The sequence below is a fragment of the Siphateles boraxobius genome, unplaced genomic scaffold, assembly GCF_051911475.1.
Source record: "Siphateles boraxobius isolate OS27281-9 unplaced genomic scaffold, OSU_SipBor_1 1, whole genome shotgun sequence".
Classification (NCBI taxonomy): domain Eukaryota; kingdom Metazoa; phylum Chordata; class Actinopteri; order Cypriniformes; family Leuciscidae; genus Siphateles; species Siphateles boraxobius.
This window is the reverse complement of record NW_027508699.1, coordinates 18,438,426-18,453,971: the sequence shown is the minus strand read 5'-3', so window position 1 is coordinate 18,453,971 and position 15,546 is coordinate 18,438,426. Positions and strand designations below refer to the sequence as shown.

The 15,546-nt window shown below is 41.9% G+C and overlaps 1 protein-coding gene across 2 annotated transcripts in view; it reads left to right on the top strand.

The window, feature by feature from the left end:
* tox (thymocyte selection-associated high mobility group box) overlaps positions 1 to 3,108 on the top strand; it is a 60,889-nt gene extending 57,781 nt beyond the window's left edge. For both annotated transcript variants that reach the window (XM_077227301.1, XM_077227305.1), the window contains exons 9-10: positions 1,314 to 1,462; positions 1,558 to 3,108. In XM_077227301.1, coding sequence (XP_077083416.1) covers positions 1,314 to 1,462; positions 1,558 to 1,594 — 186 coding nt within the window. In that variant the 3' untranslated portion in view covers positions 1,595 to 3,108. The remainder of the gene's footprint in view (positions 1 to 1,313; positions 1,463 to 1,557) is intronic.
* Positions 3,109 to 15,546: the final 12,438 nt, after the last annotated feature.

Here is a 15,546-nt window from a genome sequence, read left to right as displayed (position 1 = left end):
TCTCTGGAGGGGGAAAAAAACGCAGCCACCTGCTGTCTTGCTCTTTCAGGCAGATTCTCTTGTGTACCACTGAGATTAACTTCCTTTTCACATGCAGTCTTTCCTAGGCTAAGAACAGAGAAGAAGTCTTCAAATTAGAATATCTGCTTCGTTTATTTTTCGTCTACCCCCACCGGTCTCGTCGACCACCGAATGCAGTTGCTCATTAATGCTCATTCGAGGCTGCTTGCGTTACACTGTCATCATGTCCACTTCAGATCGTGTAGGATGTTTGCTGGAATTAGACTTGAACGAGCTGTTTTGTGCTTCGCTTGGGTTTCTCTCAGAAAAACAGTAAGGCCAGTTCAGCATTCTGAATAAATAAATAAAAGTTTGGGGTCAGTAAGATTTTTTTTCTTTGAAACAAATTAATACTTTTATTCAGCAAATATGCATTGCATTAATCAAAAGTGACAGTAAAAATAAATATTTGAAATAAATGCTGTTCTTTTAAACTTTCTATTTATCAAATAATCCTGAACAAAAACTGCATCACAGTTTCCACAAAAAAATTAAGCTGTTTTCAACATTGGTTATAATAAGAAACATTTCTTAAACAGCAAATCAGCATATCAGAATGATTTCTGAAGTATCATAGTAATGATGCTGAAAATTCAGCTTAGCCATCACTGGAATAAATTACTTTATTTAAAACATGTTATTATGTTTAAAACATAATAAAATAGAAAGAAATGTATTTTAAATTGTAATTATATTTCACAATATTACTGTTTTACTGAATTTTTGACCAAATTGATGCAGTCTGATCTTACTAGTCACATATGCGTAGCATACTGTATGACAACATTACTGACCGCAAAATAGCATTCTTATGTAGGCTTTTTTTTTATTCTCCCTTTTTTTTAATCCTAAAAAAATTAAATCCACTTATTATTACTTAAGTGACAAACTTAAACTTAAATTCCCCACACATTGTATGGCTTCAAAACAACTTCTGAACAGTCCCTGGTCACTGTTCTTATATGGCAAAAGCTGTGTAACCATTCCTTAAAAATGTCTACTTATGTGTTTTCCAGACAAAAATAACAGCATGACATATTGTGCTGAAATAATTTATTCTAGCATATATATAATAATTATTATATAACAGATCCAGCTTGCTTCTCATACCTCTGCAGTGTGAGCCTTGTCTCAGTGGGACCTGCAGCGTGTATGATCTCATATGTAATCTGCTATTGTGTTCTCTCTCTCTCTCTCTCTCTCTCTCTCTCTCTCTCTCTCTCTCTCTCTCTCTCTCTCTCTCTCTCTCTCAGGGTTTCCCCCTTCAGGCAGAGTATCAGAACATGGTAAATGTCACATCCTCCGCCGGACCTGGCCTGTCCCCTTCAATGGACTACCGCACCGGCTGCAGGAACGGACAGACCCAGGGCCTGGACTGGACCCCTGACTACTGCGGCAACGGGTAAGTGGACACTTGCGAGATCAGTCACAAACATTAAGGAAAATAAGCAAATTTTTCTGACAGCCATTTTGACTTGTTCATATTTACCTTCACAGGGCTCTGCAGAGGGACAAAGCCCTGTACCTGACCTGATCGACATGTCCAGCCTTACGCTCCTTCACGCTCACAGGACCAAGGCAGTTCCTCATCCCAGTACAGCAATTCAGGTCCTGAATAATTATTCAGGCCTTATTTTAGACTAGACACAATCCACGCATCAGCAAAACAACGTTTGAATGTTTTCTTTCTCATGGCTCACACTTTAGTGCACCCTACTGTGGTGGCTTTGCAATTTCCTTCTAGCTTCTGACATTCAGACCTTTTGGATCTTTAAAATAGAGTTTAAATCATCAAAAGCATGAACATGTAAATTGAATGCTAAAATTTGTTTAAATGCAATCACTTCTCTAATGATATTGACTTACCTCTACTGTTCCGCGTCCTCATTGCGTACCTAATAAGAGGCCATGTATGGAAACCCCCTGTAGACGTGTGTTTTATTGGAGATTGTTTATGGTTTTTAAGACGTTGCGTAGGTCAATTTGCCTCGCAGGAAAGTTGTCAATCCATCAGTTCCTAAGCACTTACCGCTGCGTGTCGGAGACTCCAAGCTCTCGCTGACAAACGGCGGAACAAGAACCAAAACAGAACTTCTTTTTTGTACAAAGAGGAAAGTCACAATCTGAAGAAAAAAAGAAGAAAAAAAAGCAACAAAAAAGAATGCGGATGATATGACTCCTGCTTTCGCCCCTCTCTTTTCCACACTCTTTCTCGTCGTATCATTCTTCCTCTCTGTAATGATCTTTTCTAGTCAACTGCCTTAGAAACAGAGTTCTGTTGTAAGTATAAAACAGTCGCTCATAGGAACGTTATGAACGACCAGACGGGTTGTTTCAAGCAGCCCTCGTTTCAAGTTGTAAATAGAATCTGTGTTACTCCTAGAGTATAAGACTTCAACTCTTTTTTTTCTAGTAACAATGTGATTTTGAATTGGACCACACCAGTTCGTTTAAAACTCGAAAAGGGATAATTAGCCAAGATGAGTAGTTTCTTGGCATCGGAAGTCGCCATTGATTGGACCGACAAAAGTGACTGAAGAAGTATTCTTTTCCCAAGTTTAAAAAGGTAAAGGTTGATGGCATCAACCAGCGAGGTGGCATGAAATGATTCATTAAGGAAAGTACTAAAGAAAAGTTTATTTTGTATTACACAAAATAATTCTTTTGTATCACTTCTGGCATATTGATTAATTTCATCCAAACTATGTGTATGAAACTGTCAGATGCTTATATGGTGTTAATTAGAAGAAACAGTGGCAGATTGGAGAGTTGCTGTATAACCCTGGCATATGGCTGATCATTTACTATTCCTCTACACTGTGTCTATATGAGATCTTTTTATGGTACTTGTTTGCGCCTATTTATGAAGGAAAAAAAATAACTGTAGGTGTTTTTTGAGTAATTATGTTAGAGTTCCAGGGATGTTTTTCTGTTAATTTGTTTTGACAGAATTGATCCAGGCAACAATGTGAATAATTCTTATTTAGTTTTTATTGTGTTTGAAAATAAATAAAGGCAAACCTGCATTTTTGTGCAGTAATTAATCAACGAGTGTCACGAGTGTTTCATTGCAAGGAATTCAGGGCATAATATTTGTATTGAATATTATTTGGAACATTTCTAACCTCATAATTCCTTCCCGAGAGAAAGGTCAAGCTTAAGTTTATGTATAATGAACACTAATTCTCTTCCTCACTCATATCTCATAACTGGGTCACAGTGCTGTTGATACAGAATGTAATAACAACAATCCATTTTCCAACCATGAACACAGCACAAATAAACCTCCCAATGTCAAGAGCACATTCCTCTCCTGCTGTACAGCTGCCATAGACTGAATCCCTTAGCATTTTACATATTTATCTCGTTTTAAATGGTTCCTTAGTGTCATTTAAATCAATTTTTTTCCTGCACAAACTGTATTTATAAAGTCCCCATTATGCTAAGAAATCACTAGTGGGACTTCTGAATTTTGTCCTATTTATGTTTACGTCTCCAAAATGGCTGTATATAATAGTATTAGTATAGTAGTATAGTATAGTATAGTAATAGTATAGTAGCTGCTACCTACTACATACTCAACCTAATGCATATTGTGTATGGGATAATGAGAGGAGTCAGTATATTTTCCTGACAATATCATGTATTGTATTCATGTCTTTCACTGTTGGTTACTCAAATTAACAGACCTGAAATAGTAGGTTCATTATTTAGACTTGTTAAAAGAGTCTGGATCGTGAAAGTACAAATCATAAAACAAGTATGAACAGCTGATAGTGTTTCATTAGTTGTAGTTTAGGGTAAAGCAAGGTCAAAGTTAGGTTTCATAAACAGAACTTCCTCTTGACCTGCAGCCCTATTTGGTGGACAATGTCCAGCCTCACTGGACTTTGTGTTGGAGTCTCACTGGAAGCTAAAGACGGATTAATAGACAATCTGTATTCTGAACAACTCGCTGTTTTTGAAAACTATAGCTCGGTGTACTTCATTTTTAGTGATGGCAAAATATTGCCATCTCGTGGCCAAAGCCAGAATAGCAGCGGGCAATGTGATTTAGGTGTGAGTACAAAGATCTCTCTGGTTGTTATAACAGATAAATGCTGATATTTTTTATATATGCTATTTAGGTTCGGGAGTGGGAGTGGGAGTAGGTTGGGGGGGCGGGGGGGCATGTATGGGGTTTCCAGTAAATGATTCATTTTCCAGGTAAACCTGTTTTTTGACAGTTCATTTGTCTCTGTGAGCAACAATTCGATTTGCCAAGGTTACTATGCGGGACTACCAGATGGTGCAATAGGTGACTAATGTTACCCTGTACTGATCCTTATCACTTCAAAGAAAGAAAAACAGAAATCATCCCCAGCCATGAAATCACACCCTTTACTTGCTCAGTGTCCAAAAACAGTTGATAATAAAGTCTCCAAGTTCAAATGCTTTGCCTTTCATTTTAAACCACAATTATCTTGTAATTCCCTTGATCACAGCTATAATGTAAAATATCAAGGCGAGACTTTGCTTCTCTCTTAAATGTCTCACAATCTACACAAATATTAATGCATTAAAGGTGCTCTAAGCGATGTCACGCGTTTGTAGACCAAACATTTTTTGTCACATGCAGCAAACATCTCCTCACTATCTGCTAGCTGCCTGTCCCCTGAACACACTGTAAAAAAAACGCAGTTCCTGCAGACACCCCAGGCTCCAAAAACGGCAACAAAAACTGACCCGCACCATGAAACATAACAAACTGTTCCAGCCAATAACCTTTTAGGGGTGGGGTTTGGGGTGTTAGTTCGCGGATGAGGAGGAGGGAGGGTCTAGAATAGATAGCCTCCGTTTTGTTTGACAATACTTCGAACGTCAACAAGAACTGACGTCACCCAACATCGCTTAGAGCAGTGTTTCCCAAACCTGTCCTGAAGGACCACCAGCACTGCACGTTTTCTTTGTCTCCCTAATCAAACACACCTGATTCAACTCATCAGATCATTATCACATGGGTTAATGGTGGTCCTTCAGGACAGGTTTGGGAAACACCGGCTTAAGCCTATTCAAAAAGAATGCAAAAACAAAAAGAATGATTAGATGGATATGAATGACATACATGTATAGCAGCAATGCGTAAGGAACTTTATTCTGTTCATGTCATAATATATCATACAGCTAAACCTATAACGAAAGTAGTACTAATCCCATGAGAATAGGGCTTTAGAGCACCTTTAACTATTAAAGGCACACTATGCAGGAATTCTGTTTTTGTCAAACAGCGACCCCTAGAGTACTTAACTACAAGTACAGTCGCTGTAGAGTACTTGTATTTAACGTTACTGTCGTAAACACCACTCACGCAGAGCGTCTCTGCACTCACAGCCTCTGCACTTTATAAAAATAATGTAGCCTACCGCGTTTGATGGCTTATAGCATTTTTACATGATTGCAGCTAAAAGTAAATAGTCAATAGCCTAGGCCTACTGTATAATTTCATTTTTTGAGTGTAATGTAAACATTATAAAATGCTAGATGACATCAATAAAGTTACATGTACGTCGCATTATTTCGTAACAATGTCCATTATGATGTTGTTAGACATGATTATTGCAATTTATCATAATAGTTTGCAAATTGCACTCATTTACACTATTTACAACGTGTAGGCTTATTTATGTACTGATAATTATGTGAGATATTGACAACTGTCATGATAATCGCAGGAATCAACTTTAACAGTGTAAGCCTGACCGGCCACCATTCAACCCGGAAAAAGCCTTATAACCATCCCAATTACTCCGAAGTTGTTCAGTTAAGCTAAAAAAAAGTCTTGGTTACTTACGTAACCTCGGTTCCCTGAGAAGAGGAAACAAGTATTGCGTAAGGCTAGCTTACGCTATGGGAAAACTCCTGTTCTTGAGAATATTGAAGCAAAATTTTTTTTGACACAGATGAGCTGCTAGCACGGCCAATGGCTGTGCTGCAGCAACTGCACTAACCTATGGCGAGGCAGCTCAGACGCGGAACCAATCAGGCTGCTTCGCGGCTTGGCACGTCAGATCCCGCCGGAATGGGCGTGGCCTAATCCCTTATGGTGGCCCATTCAACCAAAGGAATCCAGGTTAAGTCGACTGAAGCGATCCCCTGATCAAAGCACAATAGCACGGCGGGTTACGCAATACTCGTTCCCTCTTCTCAGGGAACCGAGGTTACTTAAGTAACCGAGACGTTCCCTTTCGAGAGGTCTCTCGTATTGCTTAAGACAAGCTTACGCTATGGGAACCCCCTTCAAAACGCTGTGCGTGCTTAACTTTGCTCCATACAGTAGCCCGAAGCCAGATGCCTGAGGCTAATAGATGAGTAAAGTTTATGAATCCCAATAGAAACCGGTCATTTGACGAGTCTCGTATAGGAAAAAATAAGGGAATGGGCCTAATAGGGCCAAATCCTTATAATGTATGTATATAAATATATTTAAGGACTGTTGTCCGAGTTTAACCAGGACCCTATCCTATGGCCTAGGGGGGTTTGTGCTTGCACTTACACTGAAAGAACCCTCGCTTGCAAAGCGGGAACTTCCAGATTATAAAATCTGATAAATGTGGATGGCGAGGCCCAGCAGGCCGCTGCACAAATACCTTCCATGGGTATTCCACTTGACCAAGCCCATGACGAGGCCATGGGTCTTGTGGAATGAGCTCTGACACCTAATGCAGGCCCTTAGACTGATAAGCCAACGTGCTAGCATCCACTATCCAGCGTGATAATCTCTGCTTTGTCACACCGAGCCCCTTGGTGCGGCAGCCAAAGCATAAAAAAGAGCTGTTCTGACTGCTTGAATGAGGCTGAACGCTCCACATAAACTCTGATAGCCGTGACGGGACAGACTAAACTCGCGTCTCTTTCGTCTTCTGGTGAGGAAAGAGCAGCTAGTGAAATTACCTGCGCACTGAACTTGAGCACTTTAGGAATATATGCCTTGGCTTAAGAACGACTCTGGAGTCGTTAGGCCCAAACTCAAGACAGGAAGCGCTTATTGACAGCGCTTGTAAATCGCCCACTCTCTTGACTGAGGCGAGCGTCAGTAAGAGAGCGGTCTTTAACGAGAGATGCTTCAGGTCCGCAGAACGTAGCGGCTCGATTGGGGCACCTTTCAGTGCTTTCAGGACCGTGGAGAGGTCCCAGATAGGCATAGAAGGAGGTCGCGGAGGGTTTAGCCTCCTTGCCCCTTTAAGGAAGCGTATGACGAGGTTTCTTCTTCCTAGCGATTGGCCTGACACAAGAGCGTGAGAAGCTGTTATGGCCGCCATATACACTTTGAGTGTGGAAGGGGTACGACCCTCATCCAAAAGCCCTTGTAAGAAGGCGAGTACACTCGATACTTTGCACAAATAGGGTCTAGGCTCCGTGCAGCGCATCAGCCAGAAAATACCACCCATTTCTGAGCGTGGAGGCTTCTAGTTGACGGCGCTCTTGCCTCAGATATTGTTTTCAGCACCCTTTCTGGGAGACACCCGGGTATCCGTTGAGGGGCCATACATGAAGGGCCCAACAAATCGGGACGGGGATGGCAGATTAATTGGTTTGGCTGAGTAAGGTGGTCTCTCCTCAAAGGAACCGGCCACGGGGCTGTTTCCAGTAGCTGTGCCAGCTTGGAGAACCATAATTGGGTCTTCCACAGAGGTGCTATCAGTAGCACTGCGCACTTGCTCTCCCTGATCCGTTCGATGGCCTGTGGTAACATTGTGACCAGAGGGAATGCATAAAGCGAGCGGCTCAGCCAATCGTGGGCAAGCGCGTCCCTGATCTTTGAGAAAAATATTCGACAATGAGCGTTGTCTTCTTAGGCGAAGAGGTCGACCTCTGCCTTTCCGAAGATGATCCATATTAGCTGAACCGTCTGTGGGTGAAGGGACCATTCCCCTGGGGGAACATTGTCTCTAAATAACATATCTGCACCCTGGTTCAGAATAACTGGCACATGCGCCGCCCTTAGGGAGCGTAGGTTGTGCTGAGCATAAAAGATGAGGTTTTTGGCCATGGTGTGCAGGTTGTTTGACCTGAGACCGCCCTGGCGATTTATATAGGACAATACTGCCATGTTGTCTGTCCGGACCAGGACGTGGTGGCCTTTTAAGTATGGGAGAAAAGCTTTCAGCGATAGATTGACTGCTCTGATCTCTAGACAGTTTATATGTAGGCGCTTCTCCAGGCTTGACCATAGGCCAGAGACGGGCCTGCCCTCGTAAAGGGCCCCCCAACCTAGATTGGAGGCATCTGTTGGATAACCTTTCTCCTTGTAACCGCACCCATACTCACTCCTGACTGATACCAGACGGCTGCTTTCCAGGGAGCCAGGGCTCTGATACAGCCGTGGTTGGCTCTGATTAGTGAGTGGCCAGATCGCCATGCGTGGGTTGGTACACAGGGTTTTAGCCAGCGCTGGAGAGGATGCATGTGCAGTAGTCCGAGCTGGAGTACTGATGATGCTGAGGCCATTAGACCCAACATCCTCTGAAATCTCTTGAGAGGCGCGCACGCGCCTGTTCTGAAAGATGCCGCTAGGCGCTTGATAGTGAGGGCGCGATCTGATGTGAGGCGCACTTTCATTTGTATAGAGTCTATCACTGTACCCAGGAAAGAGATACTCTGGCTGGGAGACAGTGTGCTCTTGGAAACGTTGATCCTGAGTCCCAGGCTTTCTATATGGCTGAGGAGCCAGGAGATCTGTGAGTTATCAACTGTTCCTTTGATTGGGCTATAATCAGCCACTCCCCGCTGTCTCAGGGGGGTAAAAGTAAAAGTACTTAGTAAAAGTACGAGGTGCCAATGATAGGCCGAACAGTAGTACTGTGTACTGGTAAGCCTGCCCCTCGAAGGCGAATCTGAGAAATGGCCTGTGATGGGGCGATATCTGGATGTGAAAATATTTTCACAAAAATAATTTGCGCAAGGATTTGTTTGGTTGTGTGTATTCTGAACGGTCGCGTCATAAGTGCTTTGTTCAGGTGTCTGAGATCTAGGATGGGTCTGAGACCGCCATCCTTCTTTGGAACGAGGAAGTAACGACTATAAAAGCCTGACTCGCTTTGGGATAGTGGGACTGTTTCCACAGCTCCCTTCTCTAACAGTTTCGAGACTTCGGTGCGAAGGACGTGAGCCACACCCCTTCTCACCGTCGTCTTGACCACGGCTGAAAAGCGCGGGGGTCTGCGAGCAAACTGTAGCGAGTAGCCTTATTCTATTATGTTCATCACCCATTCTGATATACCGGGGATGGCCTGCCAGGCCTCGGCCCGCATAGCTAGGGGTTGAATGAAAACTGGGAACGGGCTGCTGTGTAATAGGGACCCAGCCGCCCAGCCGCTTAATGTTTGCGGGCTCATGTTCGGGGGCACGCGCATTACAGCAAGCGAACCCTTTATCACTGAATGAACAGTTTTCGCATGTGGGGGTGCAAACTCCACAGTTGGCACACAACCCACGTTTATTACATCTCCCGCATGAGCTGGGGGGAGAATTGACATTACAGTGGCTTTGTTTTTGTGTAGGGGTGCACATTTCGTAGTGGGCACACGCACTACATTCATTACACTCTCCGCTGGAGACTTGATACTCTGTGAACAGTGCTTGCGTGTAGGAGTGCATACTTCATAGTGGGCACATGATCTACATTTAATGCATTCCCTGCGTAAACTGGGGGAGAATTTGAGACTGTGGGAACAGTACTTATGTGTAGGAGTGCATACTTCATAGTAAGAACGCGCACTACATTCATTATGTTCCCGGCATGAGCTGGAGGAAAACTTGATACTGTGTGAACAGTGTTTGCGTTTAGGAGTGAGCACTTCATAGTGGGCACATGACCTACATTTAATGCATTTCCAGCGTGAATCGAGGGAGAATTTAGGACTGTGGAAACAGTGCTTACATGTGTAGGGGTGCATACTTTACAGTAGACACGTGACCTACAAATGATTTGTGTTTTTTGTACCTGCATTTTGGATATCACAACCCGCCGTTGTGAAACGGGAGGGCGCGAGGGGCGAGGTCGCTTTCTGTACGTAAGGAAGCTGGCTGCAAGCGCAGTGAACAGAACAGCATGACTGTGAGTGAATGCAGTTTCAGTGTGGCTGTATCCCAGGCAAGAAAACGCATTCATTGTGTCCATCCGAGTCATGTAGACAGTTCATACATGATGTGCAAATCGGACGTTAAAATGTGCTGTACCCATTTCACCTGTTAGAGCCGGGATTCAAATACAGGTCTCTGGCACGGTAGTCTTCGACTCTACTACTGAGCCACAGGGGCCGGAATAACGTAAGACAGTTAGCACGAGCACATAGCAGAGAGGCATATTCTCATCCAAGAACAGCCGTCGTGAGAGATGCAGTTTCAGCGTGGCTGGTTTCCAGGCCAAAACTCACTCATAGTGTCCATCTGGGTCATGCAGAGAGCTCGAGAGGGCTCTGCATGACGCGCGACACAGGGCGAGGCACGCGGGGACTGGCCCGGCATGCGTTCGCTCGTGTCTGTCTGCTCTGGAATCCTTTGTGAGCATCGCTTCTTTTAGGGAGTGTGAAGCACGGGATCATCGTCGTCGAAAACAGCCAGTCGAGCCCGCAGGGTGGGGAGATCCATGTCATCGTCAGCGAGTGCAGCTTCCGTGTGGTCCTGGCCGCTATATTTTTTTTCGGAGGAGAGCCCTTCTAGCCAATCAGAGGCGAAAAAGGCAGTACCTTCCCCTACCATCCTGGTAAAAAAAATTCGCGTCCTGGCCTAGACAGGAAGCGCAGAGGATGTGACGGTCTGCGCCGAAGAGAGGGCCTCTGCACGAGGCGCATTTTAGAACGAGGCATTTGCAACAACGCCTCGGAAATTGCTCTTTCAGAAAAACTGTGACGCAGCGGCGAACACACTAATGCATTAAAAGGATATAGCGCCGAATGGAACAGTAGAACAGCGGGCTGAAGGCAGCGTCCAGTTGAAAAACCAGGAAGCCGGCGTCCTCAGAGCTGCAAGGCAGGTGGCTTGTTCCGCTGAAGGCTTTTTGACAGCAGCGAAGGCTTCTTATCCAGAGAACAGCGAAGTTGGAAGTTCGCTGAAGGAGACAAAATCTGGATTCCTTTGGCTAAATGGGCCACTATAAGGGCTTAGGCCATGCCCATTCTGGCGGGCTCTGACGTGCCAAGGCGCGAAGCAGCCTGATTGGTTACGCGTCTGAGCCGCCTCGCCATAGGTTCGTGCAGTTGCCGCCGCACAGCCAACGACAGTGCTAGCTGCTCATCTGTGTCTGCTGTGCAGCTGCACTGCGTTTTAAAATTTTTTGCTTCAATATTCTCGAGGAAAGGAGTTTTCCCATAGCGCAAGCTAGCCTTACGCAAGACGAGAGACCTCTCGAAAAGTAATTGCATAGTTCCCCTTTAACAGAAGATCTGTACATGCTTCCTGGCTCTTCATGTAAATTAAAGTTTACCCTTAAACAGGCAACGTGACTCACGAGATACATTTTTTGGGGCATAAGAACGATTTTTTCATCAAATCCTTTTATCACTTATGACAGCCTGGTCTGTCTTGAGTATGCTGGTCACATAATTTGCTTCAAATTTTTTGTGATCAATTAGTCAGCCTGACCTAAATCCAACATGGCTGCCAGTGGTGCAGAACATTCCGATTTTGAGATAAGTAAATATATATTAAAGCTCCAGTCGGCAAGTCTGGTAGATTGAGTGGACTTAGGCAAAAATTTGAATGTTTACAACTCTCATGCCCCTCCCCCATTATCAACGAAGTTTGTGCTCGTCAGTGCCTGTGCACCAGATTTTCTGTGAACGCGCCCGTCTCATCCGCATCCATCAACACCATGGAGTATTTTGTTATTGTTGTTTTGTTATTTTGGAGTAGATTGTTAAGAAATGGATTACTCACAAATTAAACGTAAATAAACACCATTGTCTGTCTGAAACGCTATTATTGCTGTATGGTATATGCGGCAGACATGGTCATTGTACAGTGTTCTATTGCTTATATAACAGAGCTAACGTTAGTCAGATAGCACATACAATAACAGTAGCTTTACTACTGTTCTTACTCACATAAGAAAGATAGAGTAGCAATGATTCTTCCAAAAAGCCGAATTTTATCCCTTCATCTGGACATGTTTATCCACCTAACGTTACATTCACACGGATTACAGTGCAACTGCAAACAAACGAACCTGCCCAACAAGTGCTAACGTTAGCTATCCATATCCAACACATTTGGGCAAACATACTTAGATTACTAACATAACACTAAGAAATAAAGTAACTGGTGGATAAACCTGTCGAGAAGAAATGTTGCAAGCTCTTCATCCAGCTTGAACCCAATTAAATCACGTAAATCTCTCCACCTTTCAAATGCCGATCCAATGTTGATCCTGTTTTTATTAAGGGCACGGTCGCTTTCTTTCTTTACTTCTTTCTTTTCAGCAGGTGTTCTTTTTTCCTGTGTTGTTTTTGACCTCCTAGCTCTTGAGGTTCCCCCATCATTCTTCCTTACTGTGCGAACTTCAGGTGTGTGCATGTGATTGTAACATGCGCGAGGGGTGGCGTGTGCATGTGATTGTAACGTGCGCGAGGGGTGGCGTGTGCACTACCTGTGGTTGACAGTCAGATCTCACAACGCCCTGCGCTGATTGGATCCGATGATCCTGGACAGGTGGATTTTTCCAAAACAAATAACACGCTCCAGGTGGAGTGAGAAGCTCGGGTTTTTTTTCTAAAACCACTTTATTTATGTTGTTCTGTCGGATTATAGTGTCGATTTCACTGGATATGATCAAAAAAATGTTGCCGACGGCAGCTTTAAACTTACTTTTCTTCTGAAAAAAAAAAGAATACTGCTAACATTAATTGTGAACATTGTGTTAAGGTGCCGAGGGAGAAAATTAAGTAACATGTTCATGTTGTTATTTAGCACGTTTTGAAATGTATGTAACCCCCGAGACACGTTGCCTGTTTAGGGTATAAAGGGATTAAACTAGAAACGCACTATTCAAACTTAAATGATTGTAATTCAAGAATGCTTTGGAATATAGGCCTAAGTTTGGTCTTGTTTTAAAGAAAACAGTCAGCAGATTATTGTTGAAGTGAAAGCACTTAAAAAAATGAAAGTGTTATGGAATTTTAAACTTACATTAAATCAAATATACTGTACTTAATATTTTTTCTTTTTTATAAAATATGTATTTTACTAAATATTTTTTACTACAAAATTACTATCAAATCAAAGATAGTAACATCTAACCAAGTTGTGTTCCAAATTTGAAGTTGCTGTCACAACAATTTAAGTTCCCATGAGATTTTGTTTAGGCATAATACTAAAAATAGCCACCGGGTGACTTACATTCCATTGAATTTAATTGTATGCATTCTGCCATAACAAATTAATACATTTCTGTCCAAATATCACTTCTGTCACAAAATATGGAACCTTGAGACTCAGACCTTTCTGACAATGTGTTTTGTCAAGATTAGAAAAGGTTTTGATCTCAAATTATGAAACATGACGATGCCCAAAAGGGGAGTAGCCCGATAAAAGAATTTAGAGTACCGTTTCTATGGTAACGCAACGTCCAATTTCAAAACGGGCTGAATCTTGAGTTCGTAAGCTTTCGAATGATATATCATTTCTCAACATTAGATCAGGGGAAGTATGGTATATAGTTGTTTTAAACATGCAGTGGCAGTAACAGAACAGTTAACATTTGTCCTTTTTTTTAATACCCTAATCAGGCAACGTGTCTCAGGAGACACTCATAAAATCCAAAATATATCACATTTTTTAAAAATTCTTTTGGATATTTTTAATTTAAGTCCAGATAATATAAAAAATTACATGACATTATTTTTTGCTTAGCATTGTCCACTCTTGCCTGTTTGGGTTAAAATAACGAGAAGCCAAACCTTCCACGCTTAAAAATTAGAACAAGTGAATCTCACATACTTTTCCACTAATTACAAAAAGTACATACTGAAATTGAAAAGTATTTTTCAGTATGTATTATGATCATCAGGACATGATTTCCTTCTGTAACACAAGGTTTTGGGCAATAGTTTTCTATTCGAATATATTTTCAAAGGTAATTTATTATTGTGATGGTAACGCTACATTTTTAGCATCATTACTCCAGTCTTCAGTGCCACATGATCCTTCAGAAATCAATTTTAAATGCTAATTTACTGCTCAAGAAGTATTTCTTATTATAATCAATTTTGAACACGGTTGTACTGGTCAAAGGCAGTGTGTAAGTTTCGCCGCTAGAGGTCGCTTATTCACAAAAATAACAAAGGCATAGCTTGATGAACGAAGCCGTGAATGAGCGTGGAATCATGGGAGTTGTCATCTTTACCTCCTATGTTACCTCCACACAGCCGTTGGAAAAGCATCAAACGGACAGGCGGACGCCGGACTCAGGCAGAAATCATGTTCATGGATGAGATAATCTATTGAAGTTTTATTAACGTTACTGTGGTAAGAAGGATTGTGGGGCCGAGAGACTTGGACATTTTAAGTTGCTGTTTTTATAATGCTTATATGCCGCATTCAGTCGCTAACGCTCCTTTCGCATCGTTGTTTATGCACATTTTCACACTTTGCCACGTCTAGTCCCAGACTAAAATGTATGTTTGAGCTGTTTTAACTGAAAGCAACTAGCACTGACATATCATTATGTCAGTCATTGTTTTGTCTCAAGATGCAAACCAATAATGTTTTTTTTTCTAAGGCATGATTATAAAAACTAATGTCCTAATTGAACTAAGGCCTAATCCTGGCTTAATCTAAGCCCTGTCTGTGAAACCAGCCTTATGATTAAAGTTACGCCTCATTCCTCCCTGAACTTGAACTTTGTTACATCAATTATCCATTAAATAAAAAACATGGTTATTGTAGTAACCTCGTTTTGCTACACTAACCATAGTTTAACCATGGTATTTGTAGTAAAACTGTGGTTATACAAATGGTTATCAATCCACACACACACAAACACACACAAAAAACATGATTTCTACACTTTAAATAAACCCATGGTTCATTTTCATAATGTTTGATCTCTTAAATTCACATTATTTTATTTCATTCTAATAAAACAGTCTTACATGCTGAATTACTACACAGGTACAGGTCACTTTATTTGTTTAATTTAAATTGTGGGAAAACCCTGTTACTTGGTCAAAACAATCATACTAAAAATAAATTTGAGTGTGTCGAAAGCTGTTATAATGTTAATCTGTGCATTTTCTCAGTGGCTGTTATGAGACACTTGTTGCACACTGCAGTAATCTAGATTGATATTAGATTATCATATTAATAAAAGCTGGATGACTGTGCTGGTAAATGGCATGCAATTCATTTTAAAATATATTGTATGGTGATGGAAATGCTGTATTACTGTTACTACAAATAAAGCTCTTTCTGATTTTGCTGTTAGCCACTTGACATAATAGTGTTGTCTCT